The 23,706-nt window shown below is 39.0% G+C and overlaps 1 protein-coding gene across 2 annotated transcripts in view; it reads right to left on the minus strand.

Moving 5' to 3' along the window:
* GLRA3 (glycine receptor alpha 3) overlaps positions 1-23,706 on the minus strand; it is a 132,707-nt gene that overhangs the window by 104,086 nt on the left and 4,915 nt on the right. For both annotated transcript variants that reach the window (XM_043546009.1, XM_027829306.3), the window contains exon 2: positions 1,081-1,208. In XM_043546009.1, the coding sequence (XP_043401944.1) occupies positions 1,081-1,208 (128 nt within the window). The remainder of the gene's footprint in view (positions 1-1,080; positions 1,209-23,706) is intronic.

Here is a 23,706-nt window from a genome sequence, read left to right on the forward strand (position 1 = left end):
GCAAATCATGGCAAAGGAAAGTAAATAAACAGCATCCAGTACCAATAACTTCAGGGATTTAGCTAGTCAAGTTTCTGAGCACTGGTGAAATTAAAAACATTTTAAAATGCCATGATGAACAAGAGGTGAGACTGAAATGGGTGGTGAGATAGATGACCTGAGAAGGTAAACATGGAGGGAGTCCTGGCTGCTGATTGGAAACAGCCTCTGGCAGAAATGGAGATATTTTCTGTAAATCAGGTTATCTTGAAAAGAGAGGACAGAACACCTCCTGAAAACAGGAAAAAGGGCACTAATGAGGAAAAATTAATGCAAAGGAACACCTGTATGGGGCTTTATTTGCAGGAGATTTTTCCCTCCACACACAATCTGCATTTGAAAAGTATTATTTTATTTTACTGAAGGTATAAATGGTTAACTTGATTAAAAATATTTTTAAATTGTTTCATAAATTTATCTAGAATTCTTAAATTCTGAAAGGTTAAGAACCCCCCCCCCCCAAGTTTCAACATTCTACCTAAGCAAATAAAGGGTCACAGAGCTTGTTGGAAGCCTATTGAAAGGGTGACAGAAGACTACTGGTGAGCCATGGGTACACAGTGACAGGAGGAGAATAGCACCTAATGTTTTCTATCTTAAATGCATTCACCAACTACACAGTACGCTTGTTATCATTAGCACTAGTATTACAGTGGTCCTAGATGCTGTACAGACATACAGGAAGTACTTTGGTACTAATTATTTAGATTCATGCACATCTCTATTTGATTCATGAGCATACACCAGAAATATGAAAAAAAAATGTAGGTGTGAACATCTTATGTGCTCCTTTTAGTTCTTTAAATTATACTATATACATATCACACTAAAATATAAAAAAGAATACTCAACTTTAGTAGCATTTTGGCACCTACCCAAACTTCAAAACAATAGACCATGTTTTTGCTGAAATTTGAATGATCAAAGTCAAGGTTAGCTGAGCATGGTTGAGTACATTTGTTTTGCTTTTAATTTTTCTCCAAAACACACATTTACACCAAAGACAATGTTAGATTAAAGTGAATTAGTTTTCAAAATTACCTTTGAAATTTGGTCTGATTCTTGCATCATAGCCTGACATCCTACCCATTAATTTATCCAGGAAATCAGATGGTGACATTGGCATGCTACGAGATCTTGCACTGTCTGTTTCCTTTGTGGCTACCAAACTAAAAACAAAAACAAAACTTTATTAGTCATAATTTCTAGTAATAATTAAGTACCTAACAACATAGTCATTTTGTTCATCAGTATTAAAGCAGATCAATTCAAAGGTAAAATTGTATTTTTAAATTAAACATTAACAATAACAGAATTATTTTAATTTGGATATGGGAAAACAGTATGCTCTTATTATATCCATTGTTAGATATCTATTTTTTTCTAAATGTCTGCCAAACTGCATTGTGATCACATTTTTTGTGTGTTGAGGCTTCTCAAAATTAACCATATTTCTAATCAACCCTCATTGATTTGTTCCACAAAATTGCAATAGTAAATAATGCCAACTACACAAATATCTATAAACCTGGAATGCCAGGATTTGGAAAGTGCTCTGTGATTAATCTGTTTAACTGGGTTCTTTAAATGGAAACTTGCATTAGAGAAACTTAGATTGGGATCTTTCATGTTACTTTGAACAGACACACCCCTTTTTTGTACCATTGATTGAATGTTTGATGGTGATATCTATGCAGATGAAACCAGGTAATTCATTGGCAAATTTTATTCCATAATATTATCAATGGAGGTTCATTTTTCTTTAAAAACAGAAGTGACTACTGCACTGGAAGAAAAAAACGTAATGAAAGGAACTATCTTAGGGCAAACTTCTCCTCTCAGGTCCACATGGCAAATGTCATCTCCTATAGTCTGCTCTGTCTAGATATATGAAACTCCCATGGACATCCTAGAGGGTGCTCTGCTCATATCAAGAGAGCAGAATATAAGCACAGAGATCAACCATGGGGATGCTAAAAAAATAGAAATTAAATCAAACTGGTAAGTAAATATATGAAATTATAGATATATAAAATTATTGTAAACAACTGATCTTTGATATTCTGTGAAACTATAACAAAGTGTCTGGTTCTAGGATCCTGAGAAAAGATGAAGAGTTCTTCTGAATTACCCTGATCTCAGATTTTAGGACAGTGCATAGAGAAATAAATATCTTCTGCTGACTCACCCTGATGTCAGACAATTGAGTCCTATTAGTGTCAGCTGATTATCAGGTAAGGATTTAAGTGTCTCTTCAAGGCAGAAGAAACTAAGGGTAGGAATGGAAGACCCATAGGAACCTTCAAAATCATTAAAATCTTGGGCTGAGGTTTATGGAGCTTAACAATAAATGAATCCTCAGCAAGGGAGTAAATTTGGACCAGCTTCTGTGTGTATACTGCTTTAGGAGAAAATTGGGAATACCAGTTTGTTATAGAAACTTTTGTTTTTTCTTTCAAATTAAAATGTCTGTGGACCCATTTGTTTGTCCCCTAATTATTGACTGCATGGCTAAAACACTTCTGAGGTCTTCAGTCATATGTCATTCTCCTGAGTAAGCACTGAAGGATTTTGTTCTTTAAGAATAACTTCACTTGAGAACATCTATTTTAAATAAAATGGTGTGGACAAATACTAGTTGAACAGTAAAACACCTGTTGAATTCAATAGGACCAGAACTGGCAGGTCAAAAGTGGGGTCTTAGGTCTTGGTAGCTATGCCTATGCTAGCACTGCTTGAACTACCACACTAAAAATATTAGTGTGATGCTGAGTCCAAACTCGGGTGACTAGCCTGAGTCACTGTCTGTGCTGCAGCATCGAAACTGCTATTTTAGTGCACTAGCTCTGTTCAAGATGTCGTGAATCTGTCTAACCATGCTGGGAACCACACCTTCCAGCTGCAGTGTAGTCATTCCCAATGAGCCCTAACTGATTTAACTCTGGGCTTGTCTACGTTAAAAAAACGTTAAGGTTGCAAAATCAAACACTCAAAGCTCTTCTTCATAAATGCCAGAATAAAAATGGTCTGTGAGGCATTATGATGCAATCTCCAATTACATACTCACATACTGTATTTTCCTGCCTCATTTGGTGTGCAGAATGGACAGTACACTGAGAAAGAATCAGGGTTGTGTAGCAAATGAGGCTGTTGTCTGTAGTATTTCCACCTCATTTGTGGTAGTGGTTGGAAGTCATGTAGTGAATGAGACAGGATTGCAGGAAGAGAGAGATCAGCTGTTTGTTGAGGTTTCCATTATGTTGGATTGCAATATCATAAAAACAGCTGTTCATGCAGGACTGTCATTGCATCTGAACCAGAACTGAAAAATTGGTGCCTGCCTTTTGTGGATCTAGTATGGAAGCAAAAGCAAGGGGATAGCTTCTGAATAAGGGATTTAAATATGATCCCCTATCTCTCAGCTGCAATTTAATTAGAAAGGGTTCAGATTCCAGGTTCTGTTTTGACCCATTCCTGAAAAGAGAATACTACATCGTATGGATATAGTGAGGCTTAAAGTTTATAGAACACTTTGGAAAAGTCAGAAGAAAAATAATACTTCATATTTTCATATACACATGTGATATTACATTAAAGCTTTGCACTTGTATAGTGCCTTTCATGTCAAGATCTGAAAGTTCTTTAAAAACCTGAATTAATCAAATAGCGTAATACCATTGTAACATAGGCATTATTCCTATTTTACAGATTGGAAAACAAACCCAGAGAGGGTACATGACTTGCCCAAGATCACACAAGAATTGTGTGGCAAGGCCAACAATAGAATCCAGTTCTTCTGGTTGTTAGTCCTGTACCTTAAAAATCACACATACTGTAGGCCTAGTCATTTTAATAACTCCATTGCAGGTCACTTTTACTTATTGTAACACTGGCTAGTGGAGCAGTAGAAAATACTGTTAGAGGCATGGTATTTTTGGACAGGAAAAAACAAACAGTACAGAGGAAAAATATAAGGAAATAATGAAATATGTATTGCTCCTGGATACTCCACTGTTAAGAATTCCCCCGTTATGTCACACGTTGTCTCTAAAAATAAGCCTCTGTTTGCTAAGCAGCTGCACACTATGAATATATTCTCCCTTCACTCAATATAAATATAGCTCCCATTAGTGTTAATGGGAGCTCAGCGCACACATCAACAAGAGAATAATCTTCCCTTCACTACACACAGCTACTGTACATTGGCAGGAATGACTTTCTGCATATCTACAGGGAATACAGATTTTCTTTTATTCTATGAGCTGGTTCTTTCAAGAATTTTATCTCTCTCTGGTTCCCCAATGGCCAGGGTTATAAGAATTTAGTGTGATCAAAACTTTGCATTCCATGGGACATTCAAAAGCAAGGTACAAAAGATTGTTGCATAAATTTAAACAATGCAACTTTAAGTCACCAGCCTATGAGAGAAATTTAACACTAATTGTTTTTTCCTAGACTTCCCAATGCCTCAGCTTTTATCGGAGATAGACCACCATTAGGAGTAACAGTGAGAGTAGTTCAGTCTCCATACCTATTCACTTCCTGTTACTGGGACTATCAACATGGGTACTAATTGTGATGGTGGTTGTGTGTCATGGATACCTGTCAGCTGTATTTAAACATAGCTACCAAACAAACCAGGTGGTAAAAACTTCCAGCTTAGGGCCAGATTCAAACCAGTTATCTAGTTATTTATATTTCTTGAAAGTATCTTGGATGTGGGTGTTTGTAAGCTACAGCTGGTCAAATACCTAACAACTGATTTGTTATATAAACTATTGGACAGAAGGGAAAAAAAAGTCAAATAATGAAACTGAAGCATAGTATTTGACCAGTTCTATTCAAAACATAGAACCTAAAAGAGTGGTGGTGAGGGGATTCTCCATCCAAATGATCTGCCACATTAAACAATCCTGACTAGAAAAGTGGACTTTCCAACAACATGATAATTACTGTTGTCCTCTGACCACTCTTTCTCTCTCTCAGCTGAATTGTGGTGGCTGTGCACTCCACTCTGGCAAATAAAGAATTAAAAAGAGCTTGGAGATGGGATTGGGCCCAATTTCATTTCAGTCCCAGCTGAGAAGAAGGGACTCCCTAAAACCAGGCACAATGCAAAGTAGGAGGAAGACTCTGGAGTGAGGGTGGGGGGATTAGAGAGGCTGGGAATGGCCAGGAGGAAGCTCCTCATTAATGTGCTGGGAGGAAGCTGCACAAGGAGACAGAACTTCAGAGCAGCAGTAGCAGAGGCGGCAGCTCTGTAAGACAAATTGATAAACAGGGGAAAGGTAGGAGCAGCCCAGGGAAGCAGCGAGAGATTGTAAGGAACAATCCTTCCCTTCCTGTTATGAGCTGGATGAAACCTCATTATGGGTGGAGTCAAAATCTGGTTCAAAGTGATGCATGAATGTGCCCTTCAATTAGATAGTTATAAGAGGAAGATAAAGGGGCCACACCTACAACAAGGCTTAATAGTCTGCCCAGAAACTAGCACCATGTTAGGGGAGAGATTCCGCTGGATATTGTGACCATGTGTGTGAAAGAACACAAGAATAAAGAGAGAGGCAAGAAAACCAAGCTATAGCCTGTGAGCATGATGTGACCCTGGAAAGAGCTAGAGACAGCTTTTGGGTTGGCTAAAAAGCTTTGGGGCTGGAAGCTAAGAAATTGCTCCTTTTGTTGTGGGTTCCTCTTGCATTTGGAGAAGCAGGACTTTGTACAGTTCCTATAAAGAAACAAGATTGCATCAAAGAACACCAGACTTCATCAATTCTACTTCTAACTGGAACATCCCCAGTACCCTGACATTTGACTAACTGTTTGAATCCGAAAAATGTCAACATGCCTAACACAGTGTTCCTGGGATGGAACTCAGAGGAAAGGATGGGCCTGGGTTCCCCTTCCTCAGCAAGTAGGGACATTCAAACCTCAGGAGTATGAGGCAAAGATCAGCAAGTCCCAAACAGAGGCAAAGGGCCTGACACAAAGGCCCATCAGGTTTTGAGTATTTTATGTTTGTATTTTTCTGCTAACCTGGAAAGGGAACTGAACTTGAAAGATGATCTTGCTGGATGGCTGGGCCACAGAAACTGCAGATTACCATAGAACCAGAATAGCAGAAAATAGAGGCTGCTAGAATACAGTGCGTCCTAGTTTGAGGGAGTGTTGTTGCAGTGCGTTCCCCCCATTATGCCATCCTTCCCCTAACAACTGGAAGAAAAGGAGATGAACAATACAGCTTGCCTTGAAGGTCAACAAGACTGGGTTTTGACAGAAAGAAAAAGGGAGAGCATCCCAAAATAAAGGACCTTACATGGAAAATATTTCACCAACATACAACTCTGTTTTGAACCGAGACTGTTAGCTCAAACACCTTGCTGATTCAAATGACAATGAAATTACACAGGGAGAGAGAAGGTCCCTCAAGTAGCCAGGACCCAGACTCTTTAGAACCTTTCAAGGTCAACATCAGCATCCTAATCACCACCTAGAAACTGAGAATTGACTTACTAATGATCTATAAGTACCAACCTAGAAAGACCATTTATGATTAAAAAGATAAAAGGCACAACAAGATCCAGTGACTGGATGCTGAAATTAGACAAGTTCGGGTTAGAGATAAGGGGCATGTTTTTAAACAGTGAGGTAATTAATCATTGTAACAATTTGCCGATGGATGTAGTAGATTCTCCATCATTGACGTTTGTAAATCGGGAGTTGAATGCCTTTAAAAAAAAAAAGCTCTAGCTCAACTATAAGATGTGGGAATGATGCAGGAATTACCGGGTGAAAATCTTTGGCCAGTGCTATACACGAGCTCAGACTTCATTATCATAATAGAGCCTGATGGCCTTAAAATCTAAGGCTCTATAATTGTCAGCTGGGGCAGACTGACTCAGATTTTCAAAAGGATCATAAACTTGAACATCAGATTTAGCAGTGGGCAAAAACTGAGATGTAGATGTGCACATGGTATTTGGACTTACAAATCATGCAGTTAGGTGCTTTATTAAGCTCTAATAAAGGTGTCCTATTTCAGGCATATGAACTTCTGAAAATTTGTCTGGAAAAGAACATCCTTTACTGCAATTTTGATAGTTCCATTTCCCCCTCAAAATATCTGTGAAAATATTGCATCATAGTTGCTGTAGTTCATGCTACAAGCCTTTTTGGCTCCCCCCACCCCCCATTTCTATTCAGAGCGGAGTACAGTGTCAATCTCAAATTTACTGAAAAGGATAACTTTAGGACTCTGTGAGCCGTTGTACCCCAATTAGTTCCCTCAGAATCTGTCACACCTCTGTTGTGAAGGACAGTATACAAAACTATTAAACAATTTAATTTGTGGCTTCACTGGTAGTTTCCTCTTTCTTTTCTGATAAATTATTTCGGTATCGTCTTTTGGAAATTTTATGCCTATATTTGTACTGTGTGTCAATTTATCCACTTCTTTATCATTATGATTTTTGTCATCAGAAAATCATAGCTTCTTTCTCCCCCCATTAGCATCTAAAGAACAGAGTCTTTGAGCCATTGAAAAAGTTATGAATATTTGTGTTTTAAAGTACAGTGTTGACTGCAGAACCATCTTGTGATGCTGCTGTGCACATAATAATGGATCAATGGCTTTTTCATTTTATTATTTAGCCTGTTCCTTGGAACAGCAAGTGTAACTCAAGGCCCTGGAGCTATGGGAACTTTATTTTGTGGTTCATTTTATTCTACTGATCTTTGAATGCTTTTAATACAGTGTATATTAAAAAGGTTTACAGAGGAAATTAACTACATATTCATGGGGAAGTGACTATGCAAAAGCTGCAGCCAGCCATTATGCACTCAATTGCGTCTCACAAACAGCAGTACCACAAGCATTTCTGCAAATTAATCTGAGCTGATATTAATTTATTGGATCACTCATGATTAAAATAATGATTACATTGATTTAATCCCAAGAATACGTCCCTTGAGTCTACGGTTGTAGTGAGTATAATGGTGACAAAATTCATCAATATAAAAATGTGCCTAAGAAAAGAAAACACTTTCAGCAGGTCCTTTTTTAATGCAATCCTCCAATCTGATTGCAACTGATTAGTTCTGCACAATCATATTTTTAAAATATCATTCACAGTTAAGCAAACTGGTTTGAGTCAATAACTGCTGCATAAATAATCTCTAGAGACTGATATAATCAAAGTTACTGCATGACATAAAACTAAACTATGGAGTAACTAGTGATCCATGCTGATAAAAGGCATGAAATCATCATACAAGAAAACTGTAAAAGGAGTACTTGTGGCACCTTAGAGACTAACAAATTTATTTGAGCATAAGCTTTCGTGAGCTACAGCTCACTTCATCAGATGCATCTGAGCTGTAGCTCACGAAAGCTTATGCTCAAATAAATTTGTTAGTCTCTAAGGTGCCACAAGTACTCCTTTTCTTTTTGCGAATACAGACTAACACGGCTGCTACTTTGAAACCTGTAAAAGGAGACTCAGTAATAGCAGATATACAACAAAAACAAATGTTATCTACAGTAGAAATAGTCAGTATTTAAACCTTCGGTTTCTGACCAACATGCAGATTGGATTTTTGTTGATGTTGATTGGCTACGTGAAGTCTGGGCACCTATTTGACTTTTCAAAGTCCATCTACCCCATCTTGTCAATTGGTGGCTGCATATGTGTGTTGTGTTGAGCCAGCTCTGTGCAGATAGCTGGCCCGACAGATGTCAATCCAACTGCCCAAAGAGACCACAGACTTGGTTCAACAGTGAAGGCGCTCAGCCAGGTTTATAGTCAATGAAGCATGATCCTATCTCCCCAATTCAATGTCTACAGTTACACTAGTACATGCATGCTTGTTACAATGGACTCGGCTCAGTGAATGATGGGGCTTTCCATTCCCTCCCAGGCAATGGAAAGACACCACCTCTGTGACCCCTCTTTTATACACTGATGTAAACAAGTTACATATTGACCCTCTGACATGGTTAGTTACCACCATTTAATTCATACATCTTGGTTCATTCAAAACATCTCTGTCCATCACCCTGTCATCCTGACCTTATCTTTCAGATGGATCAGTGTGTCCTTGTATCATCTTTGGGGAATGTGTTTATACCATATCTTGGTATCACAGTGTTCTGGCACTACCCTTCTGGGATGTGTTTACGTGAATACTTAGTGCCTTGGAGTGCTTCTCTTTTTGTAATGCCAGCCATGTTCTTCCCAAGTTCATGTACTGGATAGCGAACCTGCAAGCAAGCATCTACTTTGTAACAGCGCCTGACTTTTGCTCATATCTTGACTCTTGCTAACTTTGCTTTATCTCAGCAGGGCTTAACTTTTGTTCAGGACTTAGGCCTTACACCAGACCTCTCATACTGCACCTCATGTCTCAGGCTCTCTCTTCCTATACTCTTTCCAGAGTATACTACACTACAATTCTACAATCAAAGAGAGCAACTTTGGCTAAAAATTGATCATGGATCAATGGTGATAAAAAGGCATTAGAAATTAAAAAAAAATATCCCCATAGTGGAGGGAAAAGGGAAATAGATAGCAATCAATACAAACTAGAAGTTATGAAAGTGAAGAAAATTGATAAGGGAACCTAAAAACATCAGGGCAAAATCCATGGCTGGCAGAGATAAGGACAATTAAAAGATGCTTTTTAATGTATGTTAGGAACAAAAGAAATCCTAGCAATAGTATCCCTATGGCTAGATGGAGATGGCAAACTGTTAATGATTCAGGGGAATGATAAATAATATTTCTGTTCTGTATTTGGAAAGAAGCAGGATGATGTACTTGTATCACATGAGAATGATGACATACACTCCAGTCCATTAGTAACGGAGGAGAATGTTGGACAATATCTGCTAGGGAAAAATATTTTTAAAATCAGCAGGCTTGGATAAATTTCAGCCAAGAGTCAGTAAAAGAGTTGGCTGAAAGAGCTCTCATCTTCTGATGTTAATTTTTAATAAAACTTGAAATATCAAGGAAATTCTAGAAGACTAGAAAAGTGCTAATGTTGTACCAATATTCAAAAATTGCATGCCGGATGACCTGAATAACTACACGTCATTTAGCCTGAGATCAGTCCTGAGCAAAGTAATGGGAAAAAATGGTACATGATTCAATTAATAAAAAAATTAAATGATAGGAATATAATTAATGCCAGTCAACATGCTTTTACGGAAACTAAGTTTAACAAAACTGATTTAATTCTTGCATGAGATTACAAGGTTGGTTGATAAAGGTAACTGCACTAATGTAACATATTTAGTCTGTCGTAAAACATTTGTCTTAGTCCCACATAACATTCTGATTAAAAAGTTAGCACTATACTAGTGTAAGATCACATATTAAATGGATTAAGACCTGGTTAACTGACAGTCTCAAAAAGTAGTTGTCATTGGGGAATCATCACTGAATAAGAGTAGTTCCAGTGGAAAAGATAAGACCAAGGTGGGATATGATAGAGGTATATAAAATCATGAGTGGTGTGGAGAAAGTGAATAAGGAAAAGTTATTTACTTGTTCCCATAAGAACGAGGGACCACCAAATGAAATTAATGGGTAGCAGGTTTAAAACAAATAAAAGGAAGTTCTTCTTCACTCAGCGCACAGTCAACCTGTGGAACTGCTTGCCTGAGGAGATTATGAAGGCTAGGACTATAACAGGGTTTAAAAGAGAACTGGATACATTCATGGAGGTTAAGTCCATTAATGGCTATTAGCCAGGATGGGTAAGGAATGAAGTCCCTAGCCTCTGTTTGTCAGAGGGTGGAGATGGATGGCAGGAGAGAGATCACTTGATCATTACCTGTTAGGTTCACTCCCTCTGGGGCACCTGGCATTGGCCACTGTCAGAAGACAAGATACTGGGCTGGATGGACCTTTGGTCTGACCCAGTATGGCTGTTCTTATGGATTCCACAGGGCTCAGTACAAGGGCTGACACCATTCAACATTGTCATCAATGATGTGAAGTAAATATAAAATGACTGCTGATAAATATATATAGATGACACAAAGATTAGTGAAGTGATGAATAATGGTGGCAGGGCACTCATGCAGAACAATCTGGATCACTTGGTAGTCTGAGTCCATTCAAAGAAAAGGAGTTTTAATACAGCCAAATGCAGTTATATCTCTAGGCACAAGAAGTGCAGGCCATACATACAGAATGAGGGGTTTGGGAACGTATCCTGGAAACAGGATACAGTGACTCAGTGAAGAATTGAGAGAATTTACAAGAAACTGAAAATAAGCTTCCAGTGCAGTGCTGTGGGAAAAGGGCTAATGAGATCCTTGGATATATAACAGAGGAAGGAGGAGTAGGAAGGTGATTTTATCACTGTATATGGCATTGGTGAGACTGATACTGGAATACTGTGGACAGTGTTGGTGTCTGTATTTTAAAAAGGGTGTTGAAAAATTGGAGAGGATAGAGAAGAGAGCCACCAAAATTATTTGAGGGATGGAGAAAATGACTTGGGGTCAGAGACTTAAAGAGTATGATTTGTTTAATTTATAAAATAGAAGATTATTATGCTTGCTGTGAGAAGACCTCCCACCCTGTCCCCATGCTTTAAAAAAATAATCAGCAGATCATTTTTTTTCTTAATGAAGTTGCACACTTCTTGTATTAAGGCAACAGGAAAAGCAGCGCCAGGTACAAGCATATACTTTAACAAAAAAATACATTATGGAGGTAGATAGTTTTAGTCATGATTGCATTTAGATTTGTATGGGAAGCAGGATTAAAATACTTTTATTTCACACTTCATTAATTGAATTAGATCTCAAAAGTTAACCATGGCTTAGCTTTTCTGCCGTGTTAGTCACTCCGTGCTGTGCAGTCAGCAAAAACCAGTGGCTAGAGCTGGCATAGCTAGCCACAGGTAGATCACTCTAGCACAGAGGAGCGCTTCAGTGGCATAGAATTGGCACAACAGTATTTGGGCTGCCCTCCATCTATGATTTGTATGGAGCTGATTTGTATGACTGAGCAAGTTGGGGAAGGGCCAGGGCTTTCCTGCACTCTGTTATCTACTATTTATGTAATAGTCTACTAGGACTATACAGAACTAGTGTAATTTAGAGCAGTTTGCAGGGAAGGGGATGCTGGAAGCAGCTGCCAGCTTAGGGAAGCTTGCAAGGGAGCAGGACCACTGGGATCTGCATACAGACTTTGTAGAGGGGCTATGTCTGTGGGAAGGAAGCCTAGACCCCTACGAAAACTATTGAGGAAAACCTCTACAAGGAGAGCCTCACCGATCTTTTCCTTCAGTCTCACTGTATGAGTTTCTCTATTGAATACAATACTGGAGCCACAGAAATCGGATTGATATTGCTTTGCACATGAGTTTGAATGGGTAAATACCTTTAAATTTTGAGATGATTCTTTTCTGTACAGCTGCTCAAAGATTTTGCATGTTTGTACCAAGGTGCATGTTATGAAAAAAGAGTTTATAAGAGAAGCCGCACTCTGCATAGATATGTTTTGCCACTGCCTTATCCTGTTAGCTGGGGTTGGCAGTGTAGACTGCCTGCCCTGATGTTTTTGGGTTGAAATCAGAGAGTTTTCCTTCTCCTGAGCATGTGAGTGCATGCTCTCTCTCAACTTTTTTTTTTTTAATGTTTTCCTGAGACTTCTCAAAATTTGTTTCATTTATCTTGCCCCTAAAAATCTGATGTCACTAGTATGCTATACAATGTACTGAATTTACTGATACCATCTGTCAGGTATTGTAGTGGGTTTATAGCTTTCTGAACTATTCACCTTTGAGGCTGAAATTTTTCCATGTGTTGTCTCAGCCCAAAGGTGGATTTCTTTTATTTGGAAAATTTAAAGGGCAGGTATGACTATTGAAACAGTTTGTATAAATGAGATTGCACATGTATCCTTAGAAAAACCGTCTTAATATCAATAATGTGAGGGAGGAAGAGCATTTTTTAAAAAAAATCATATTTTAAACCACCTCTTCTCAATTCTTCTCGTCCCTGGTGTAGGAGAATGCCAGAGTTAGAAAGTGAGTATCCAGAGCAATGCTATGCTCTAATGATCCCTGCCAGCATAATGGTGCCAAGGGGTTGTTACAAATAAGTACAATTTAGAGCTGCCCCAAAGGTACTGCATGTTGTTCCAGGTGCATTCCTCAGAATCTGTCACTAATATTTCTGTTGGAAAGGGCAATATACAACTATTAAATTATGTACTTTGTAACTTTGGTGGTGGTTTCCTCTATCCTTTCTGATACAATACAGATGTAATTTATTTTGAAAACCTTATACCTATACTTTTGCTGAGTGTCAAGTTATCCTCATCTTTGCCATTATGATTTTTGTCAGGTAATCATAGCTTTCTCCCCATGAGTATCTGAAATACAGGTTCCTTGAGCTATTGAAAAGGTTTAAAACACAAACATGTCTAAGTACAGTGTTGACTACAGAACCATCTTGTGATGCTGCTGTACACATATCAATGGCTTTTTCATTTTATTATTTAGCCTGTTCCTTGGAACAGCAAGTGTAACTCAAGGCCCTGGAGCTATGGGAACTTTATTCTGTGGTTCATTTTATTCTACTAATCTTTGAATGTTTTTAATACAGTGTATTCTAAAAAGCTTTACAAAGCAGCTCAAGGAAATTAATTACATACTCGTGGGTGAAGTGACTGTACAAAGGCGAAAGCTGCAGCCAGCCATTATGCACTCATCTGCATCTCACAAACAGCAGTACCAAAAGCATTTCTGCAAATTAATCTGAGCTGATATTAATTTATTGGATCACTCATGATTAAAATAACGATTACATTGGTTTAATCCCAAGAATACGTCCCTTGAGTCTACGGCTGTAGCGAATACAATAGTAACAACATTCATCATTGTTAAATAAAAAGGTACATAAGTAAAGAAAAACACTTTCATTAAAAAAGAGCCTGCTGAAATCAAGCAATCATCTGATTGCAACTGATACCTGATAATCTGACACTATTTTCATATTGTGTTCTGAAAAGCATGGTAGAAAAAATTCTCGCTATGTCAACATCCTCATGTTTGATTCCTGTCCTACAGACAGTCTATCAATGAATAGTGACTGTGTGGACACTTACGTGAGGCAAGCACAAAACACATTAAATTCTGAGAGATTGGAAGCATAGAAGAAGTCAGAAAAAGAGTAGCTGAGAATGAGTTAGGTCCTGAGTAGGTAAAGCAAGGTACTGAAGAGGTCAGAGTTTATACCATAAATAAAGAACATTCTAAACATTGCTGTAGCATTTAACTTGAACCTGCAAAAAATAAATTCTTAAGGTAGCAAAGTCCCGTGAAATTCCAAAATGTGACAGCCTAAAGCAAGAAATAACAAATGCTAAAAAGAATACTTGTGGCACCTTAGAGACTAACAAATTTATTTGAGCATAAGCTTTCATGAGCTACAGCTCATCCGATGAAGTGAGCTGTAGCTCACGAAAGCTTATGCTCAAATAAATTTGTTAGTCTCTAAGGTGCCACAAGTACTCCTATTCTTTTTGCGAATACAGACTAACATGTCTGCTACTCTGAAACCTGCTAAAAAGAATGGCAGTGAAAGGATCCAAGGTAGTCCAATATAAATGCGTGTTCTGATTATGAATGAAAATCATAAGGACTACACATAACATGAAGGTAAAAGCTGGTTTCAGTTTTACAAAAAAAGTACAGGGAAATAAATAATAATAAATTTGTAACAAATAACATATCTGGCAAATGTTATCTCTCCTTATTCACAAAGGGCTCGATCCACAAGAGGGACCTAGTGGACTTGACAGCCTCTCACTCTCTGCCGCTGAAGCTCTTTCACTTTGGCTCTGTGAATATTTAATAAGTTATACGGAGAGAGAGAGAGAGAGAGAGAGAGAATGAATGAATGGCTCTATATAGCCCAGTGATTAGGGCACTCACCTCGGAGCGGGAATGGTGGTTCCAGTCCCTGCTCCAATGACTTATTATTTAGAGACAGTGGAACAGTGATTGAGAGCGACCCATCCCAGAATAGTCAAAAGTCTAATGTGTAGGGCATTCGCATGATAGGGAAGACCTGGGTTCAAATTCCCACTTCACATCAGGCAGAGGAGGGATTTGAACCTGGCTTTCCCATATTCCAGGTGTGTGTTTAACCAGTAGTCTATTGGGCATAAGGACAGCCTCTGGCCATACTTTGTGTGAGGTTGGGAGTGTTCAGAACATGCCTATTTGATCAGGTGCCATAGTGGTTGGGGGAATGCCTAATCTGTGAATTCTGTCATGGTGTAGGTATAAATTAGGTGCTGCGCTTCTTGATGGTGTCAGGGTTTAGGTGGCTCTGTGAATGCATGCTGGCAGAAATGTAGGTGTCTAGAGGATTTTAATGATTAAAAGTGAGGCATACTAGGGGTAGGCAGCAGATGACCAGTGGGGTGGTTTTATTATTATTTAAAAAAAAATAAATAAAAAAAACACAGTGGTGCCTAAATGTTGGACTTCTTGACACTTAAGTGCCTAAGTCTTTTGAATCTAGAGCAGAATGTTTGCAAACCGATTGTGGTGTTTGTGGGTAAAACCATTATTCGAAATCTTGAAGTTATTTTGTGAATTTTGTTTATCTTAGGCTATTTCTACACTGCACACTACTTGGGGAGTGTAACTACACACTACATGTGGTGTCAACATTGTGGTGTATAGCTACATGGCACTGAAAATCTCTGGCATGGGAGTGGCAGAGGGGAAAGGCTTGACAATGGGTAGCTGCTGGAGCCTTTCCCCACTGCCTCCCACCTGCCAGAGTTTCCCCCACTGCTGGAGCCATTCCCTGTTGTAGTCAATTAGTTTGTTTAATCGTTCAATAGAGGATTTATTGTTGTGGTTTAAATGTCAATGTGTAAATGATAGTTTAAGTAGGATAGTATCATAGAAGTATAAGGTTGATAAGCATTTACAAGTGATGAGTGTGTATTAGGTATACTGGCAAAATAAGGCTATAATGCAAGTCCTACACGCTGAAGTCTGTAAGATTTCAGCTTAGCCATACTAGGCCTAAGGAGGGTTGACATAATTTACCAGTAAATTTACAAGGTTATTGTAAAGAATGTACCCATAGGTAACGTTCAGGAAAAGTATGCGACAATATATCCATCTAGACCATGAGACAGCTGATTGTAAAATCATAGGAAATTCCACTGTCACTGCAGATTACCATGGTGATGTGCATACATAAATGCTATCAAGAATAAGGGGAACTAAGACGACAACCTATGAACAGCAGGGCACCCCAAAGTTTACGGGTTGTGGCAGTACAGATAAGGAAAAAGGGGATGGAACCCTTATACATATGTGTAATGTAGTAGGTGTGGTCATAAGAAGATAAAAAGGATTCCTTGGTATGGATAGGCAGGGGAGACCTAAGCAGGAAAGTATCCCCTCACCCCCACTGATGACAACCTGATTCGATGATCTCTTGGGGGATGTAAGTATGAATACAGAGCTGGCTATTCCATTGGCTTTCTCAAGTTTTGTATATGTGTTTGTGTCTGTAACATTGATTATCTGATTGGTGAGATTTATATTACACGCAAAATTTGTTACTTGTAGCTGTGTTTGTGGTCACTGTATGCATTCTTCATGTGCTCCTATTGTTTTCCAACCTAAGAAAATCCCTCAGAGTGACTCTCAGCTCGTTGATCTTAAAACTGTAGCAGCCGAGGAGATGGTCTCACTCACTAGGGATACTGTGAGACCATACTGTGGTTTAACACAGAATAATATCAATTCAACTTAAATAAAGGCTAGGGGAGAAACTCTGGCAGTGGGGAGGCAGCAGGACACTACATTGTTAAAATTAGCAGTGTACATGGAGGTGGCAGAGCTTGGGCAAGCAGACAGAAATGTAAGGTACATACCCACATGGTTCAGGAATGTCTTTACTTGCCTAAGAAGTACCTCACCATTTACACTGCTATTTATACCCATGCTAGGGAGGGCATGCAGTGTATGTATTCTACATGCTGTCAAAAGGAGTATGCAGTGTAAGCATACTTTTTGACTTGCTAGTAAAAGACAATTGTGTGAAATAGTTACTGTTCCCAAGCTGGATGAGTAAAACTCTTTAAAAATAGGCTTCTGCCATGAATGCTGACAGGAGAATTAATAATTCCCTGTGAATAGTAAAGTATAGTAAAGTAAAGCTACTAAAAATTGATCTCACAAATGTTTGTGGCAAGGGAGTTCAAAAGGGGCATAAACTCAGTAGAGGAAAACATCTTAAAAAAGACAACTATATTCTCAAAAGAAAAATGGCAGTAATCTCTGAACTCTGAATGAGCAGCAATTAAAATCACTGAGAAAGACACAGGAAGCTAAACCGCCTGACTGTACTGGGGGTCTGTGCACTTGTCATAAATATAAAGGGAAGGGTAAACACCTTTAAAATACCTCCTGGCCAGAGGAAAAACCCTTTCACCTGTAAAGGGTTAAGAAGCTAGGATAACCTCACTGGCACCTGACCAAAATGACCAATGAGGAGACAAGATACTTTCAAAAGCTGGATGGGGGGAGAAACAAAGGCTCTCCTCTCTGTCTGATGCTTTTGCTGGGGACAGAACAGGAATGGAGTCCTAGAACTTAGTAAGTAATCTATCTAGATATGCGTTAGATTCTGATTTCTTTAAATGGCTGAGAAAATAAGCTGTGCTGATTGGAATGTAGATTCCTGTTTTTGTGTCTTTTTGTAACTTAAGGTTTTGCCTAGAGGGATTCTCTATGTTTTGAATCTGATTACCCTGTAAGGTATTTACCATCCTGATTTTACAGAGGTGATTCTTTGTTACTTTTTCTTCTATTAAAATTCTTCTTTTAAGAATCTGAATGCTTTTTCATAGTTCTTAAGATCCAAGGGTTTGGGTCTGTGTTCACCTATGCAAATTGGTGAAGATTTTTATCAAACCTTCCCCAGGAAAGGGGGTGTAAGGTTTGGGAGGATTTTTTGGGGGGGAAGATGTTTCCAAACGGGCTCTTTCCCAGTTATATACCTGTTAGACTTTATCGCTGCCACCACCAAACGTCTAAGGGCAAAAGGTAAAATAGTTTGTACCTTGGGGAAGTTTTAACCTAAGCTGGTAAAAATAAGTTTAGGAGGTTTTCATGCAGGTCCCCACATCTGTACCCTAGAGTTCAGAGTGGGGAAGGAACCCTGACAGCACTAGAGAAGGAATCTCAGTCAGCCCCACATAGAAGGGAGAGTCAATTTTGGGTGAGCTGGGAGCTCTGCCACAGGACCACAATTAAGATCAGGATCCAGTGCCTCAGAAACCATATGCAGGGAGCGCAGTGAGATTACCATCCCATTCCAGCTCCCAGGCTGGAATAGCAACTGCAAAGAACTTCACTATAGTCTCAGGTTCTCCCCATGGGCTGTGAAGGTGAATTCCATCTTCCCAATCCCATTATCAAAGTCATTTTACTTGAGCTTTGTGGGTGGATGAATTACTTTCACCCAAGGGGAACAGCACAGCAAAATGAGCTAATACTAGCCTAACGAGTGGAGGGAGAGGGAAAGAAATACTAAATAGTACCCATTAGCAAGTAGGAGGAGAGGAATTAAATTAATTATGACTTTAAATGGCTGACATATCAAACTCCTTTTTTAAATTAACATAAAAATACAGAAACAAATTGGACAAGTAGAAAGCAGTGAAGAGGAGTTACGGGAATACTGTACTTGGAAAGTATAAGCAGGTGCAAATCAGCCAGCTTGGATGACATGCATTGCAGGGTGTTAAGGGAATGAACTGATTAACTTACCAAATCAATGTTAATTATTTCTGAAAAGTCACAGAGAACTGGGGAGGTACCAGAAGACTGGGGAAAAAAAAGCAGATATGGCATCAATCTTGGGCGGGGTGGAGTGGGGATACAATTACAAATTGAATGAAGGAGATCTAATATATTTGGATTTTGGTAAAGAATGTAACATATTTTCAAAAAATCTTGCAAAAATTAAATTTGTATGATCCTGAATACGTGTAGACCTAGCCAGAACCAAGAATGAAAGCAGAAGGAAGAAAACAGAGGTTAACAATGGACAAACTGTACATTCAAAGTGTCCTTGTAGATAATATGTAGTTGGTAGATAAAGAATAGTGAGAAAGAAAGGAATGTATGACAGCTTATAGCTGTGGCCTTGCATGTAGCACAGCATATGAACAGCTCATGATCTAGATGGGGATTGCCTACAAAACCTTGGACCAATCAGAGTGCCTGATTTGATGTAGACTGGAATGCGCATGTGGTAGTGTGTTTCAGAATATGTACAAAAAAGGCTGTCAGGCTTCTTGCTGCAAACCCCATCTCTGGCTCACAGCTGGGGCTGTCACCCCAGGACAGGGAGCTCCCGCTATTGCAGCCTGACTGCCCCCCAGGCTCTCCAGCACCAGCTCTGAGCTAGGCTGCCCCACAGGCTCCTGGCTCCTTGCTCCAAATCTGGCTGCTGCCCAGGGTCAAAGCTGGGATCCCAGTTGGCAGCATGGCTCAGAGCAGGGAGCCAGGAGTCCGGTCGGCAGCCTTGAGGAGCTCCACCCAGAGGTGAGAGCCTGTGTTCTCAGCTCCTCTCCCCCCGCACACACACTGCCCCTATTAAGTCGGTGGAAGCGCTCCTGGTGAGAACACGTACCACAGACAGAAAGGGTAGTGTGGACAGGAAAAACTGCAGTAATTACTGCAATGGCTGTATGTTGACTTCACAAACAGGTCAAATTAAGTTAAGTATACAGGGGTGCTGGAACAATTTTTATAGTGGGGGTGCTGAGAGCCATTGAACCAAACTCTAAACTGTGTATGTAATAGAAACCACTTCAAGCCCTTGCTATAGCTTTGCTGTATGCCAGTAAAGAAAATTGAGGGACAAACCTGGAGCCAAACTGAGTCCTAGGGAACCAGGAGGTTGAGGTCTCAGGAAAATTCCAATAATATGAATACTACCTGGTGGGCTGAATGATTATAATCATTGGACAATGATAAATGGGTAAGTATTGGACTAGAGGGAAGATGCCGAGATCAGTGTTAGGTCCCATCTTATCTAACATATTCATTAATATTTTTAAAGAAGGGGTAGCAGCACCTGATTGAAATGCACAGATAAAACTAGGTTTCCATTGATTTGTAGATAATTCAAATTTTCCAGGAATTGTCACACTTCCTTTTTATTAACCATTTTACAGTCTTATCTTTTGTCCCATCTGTTCAATTTATGCTTTTTTACATTTGTGCCCAATTGAAGTCTCAGTGTCTCATTGCTTCTCATTTCCTGTTACATGGGCTATCTGAATAAAGCAATATCGGATCGGTTTTCTTCTCTGTGTGTGTTCTTTCCAAAAACCAACATAAAAGTCTTATACTATGCAACATCATCTTAAGGCCAAGGTCAAGTTAGTGCTTCAGGATACTGCTCAGAGTGACAGGATTCATGCCAGAAACTGACAGAAACCAGAATTTCTAATGTATGCACTGAAGCATTTCCCTTAACTGAATAAGTCAGTGAAAATAATGCTAAGGTTAATAAATGATGCTGCTAGCTTTTCATGTTTCCAGTGAAATTGGTCCACAGAACCACACATACATACAAACACATACCATATCTCAATGGTGTTTAAAATTTCCTCCAGATACATGGCTTTACTTTGCTTTCCTGATCTTGCTTGTGTTACCATCTTATGTCTACTGCCCTCTCAATTGTCAGCTCACTTTTCTCTGATTCCTACTGGGAAGTTAATCAGTGAGAATGTGCTGGATGCAGGGATTATCAGGCCCAAGTGCATTCTTGGCTGTTTCATGTGCAGGATGCTTCACCTCCTGAAGGCTATGAAAAGGGTGACAGAAAAGGACATTTGCCCGCCTACTCTGTCCGCAGTTACTTTGTAGAGAAGCCTCCTGTTTGAAAATCTGAGCAAGCATTTTTGTGAGTACAGTTGAACTACAAGTGAAAATCTGAGCACTATCACCTCCAAAGGCCTGATGTGCTCCTACAATTTATTTGTATTGGCTCAGCATTGTTATTATAGTTCTTCCCATTATAAAATGACATGTTTTAGCCTATTATTACCAGCAAGTCACCACTTTTCATCATTTTACTTCTGTCTAGCGGGGCACCTTTAGGCAGCTGGTTCCTTGGTCACTAAATTAAATTTAGGTAGCTTCTGAGGATGGTGCATCTTTCAGTTCACAACCACCTAGAGCATGGAAACGCCTATCCACTCCTGATTGTAACCAACGACAACGCAATTTTAAAACAATTATATTAAAAACCTGAAAGGAAATAATATGTAAGCTGTTTTGATGCTTTGCAATAATCAAGGTCTTTTGTACTCCACAGTATGCTAGACCTAAATTCCCTGGAAGGTCCCTGGATTCTATAGATGGGAATCTACAGAATCTGCTGGGGCAAATTGGAAAAGAGTGTTTTTTAAAAATATAAAATAAATTGATCACCTTAAGAGGCAACTTGTGATTGGGATAAGCACATCTGCTGGATATTTCTGCTAAATGATCATCAGTAAAACAGTTATGGGTGACATTTCTAATGTCATCTTAAGGTTTAAGAGTAAACAACCAATTTAAATGAAATTCACACCTCTGAGAGCTACTCTGTCAGGCTTTCTGTAATCTGTGCAAGAGAACACTATTACAGTTTAGGCTTGGTTCATGTTTCTAAGGTTACCTTGAGAGCAGGACACATTTCTTTTAAATAAAAGCTGAAGTTTTGGAGTTCAATTCTGTACTAGGGAGGGGATTCCACAGAAAAGTGCAGGCTGTTAAATTTCAGAATACAAAAGGCCCTATCAACAGTAAGTGGCATATTTATTTAACATAGAATTATAAAATATCAGGGTTGGAAGGGACCTCAGGAGGTCATCTAGTCCAACCCCCTGCTCAGAGCAGGACCAATCCCCAATTTTTGCCCCAGATTCCTAAATGGCCCCCTCAAGGATTGAACTCACAACCCTGCATTTAGCAGGCCAATGCTCAAATCACTGAGCTATCCCTCCCCCCATAAATATGCTAATGTATTTTTAAAAGTGTGTTAAGTATTCATAAAACTGTAAATTGTGAGATTGTGTCACTTGTGACACAGATCAATATTCTTATAAATGTACATGGGATGCATTCTGATATCTAAGAGTCTTTTTAAATAAGAGCATTTAAATAACATATTCCAAAATTAGTTGAACAACAAGGGACTTGATCTCTCACCTCTTTTAATCTAAGTTTAACTCTATTGATTTAAATGGCATTTCCTCTAATTTTCATCAGTGTAAATGAGATCATAATCAGGCCTCACACATCTAGACCTTTCTGATTTAGGAGAACAATCATTAAATTTTTCTTCAAACAGAATCACAGTATTCCTCTTATTATTGTTTGTATCAGTTAGGTAGGAATGAAATAGGAAATATTGAGAAGAACAACATTAGCACAGCAAGAATTAAAAGGTGCATGTTAATTTAAATTTCATTGTAATTTTAATTTAGTTTTCCCATATATTACTGTACAAACATATTTCTTCCTTCTGCTTTATAAAAAAACAAAGGTAGGATCTCAAAAAGCAGTTTCTTTACAAGTTTATTTTAAGAAATGAGGAACAGCAGGTGAAATCCTGCCCTCAGTGAAGTGAATGGCAAATAGCAAGCCATTGACTTGAATGGGGGCAGAATTTCACCTGGCATATTTAAATTACCGTGTTCGTTGATAATAAAGTCCTCTCTTTTTCTTTGTTTTGTAAACTACAAGGCAATCGACCCACATAGGGAGTCCAATTGCTCTGCCTCTGTGTCATTGTCACTTGTCCAGTAGGATCTAGAATGAGAGAGTCTCTCCTTTGAAAATAGCTTCTGGTTACTACAGACTAGGGTTGGAGATGAAAGGCTCTGTACTTCATTACCCTGAACTATTAAATTTCCATTTCTCTGCCCCCAACACAGGCACATCCGTTATGATTTTAATAAATTCATTGAGTTTGCAATACGTGGATCTTTAATTGCTGCTTTATAAACATCAAAGGTGTCATTCTTTGCTTCTTTAACAGCTACTGAGGCCTTACAGGCAATTCTGATGGCATCTCATATTATATGAACTATTTTCTTGTATTCTACTTGGCATTTTTTTAAACTACTAAGACTATTTGCATGAAGAAAGGTTTGTTGGTGCTGCTATTATTACTCATCTGAAGTCATACTTCTCCATAACATAAAACTAATCCCCACAGTGGTTAACTATAGGCCCAGTCACACCTCTGGGATATGTAGCAAAAGGCACTCCCTCTGCACAGATCCTGCTCTCTAGTGCAGTCAGGGACTTCCATGGTATGATTCCTCCTCAGAGAGAAGAAGAAGGGGTTAGTGAACAGGTTGAGGGAGGAGCGGATAGGCAAGAGGTGATACAAATCTTCCTGCTCCCTTTCCAGAGGTTACCTGAGAAGTATAATAAGTGAGAAGCTATACTACATTTTCACAGCTCCGTCCCTTCACTCCAGATAATGTGGATAGCTATCATCTCCCCTTTAAGGAGACCTCGGAGAAAGGAACAGTTATGAGTGTCCTGTTAGGGGCTTCAGTGGAGCCACTCTGGTAACAAGCAAAGGCCAGAGCT

Source organism: Chelonia mydas, chromosome 4 (assembly GCF_015237465.2).
Source record: "Chelonia mydas isolate rCheMyd1 chromosome 4, rCheMyd1.pri.v2, whole genome shotgun sequence".
NCBI lineage: Eukaryota > Metazoa > Chordata > Testudines > Cheloniidae > Chelonia > Chelonia mydas.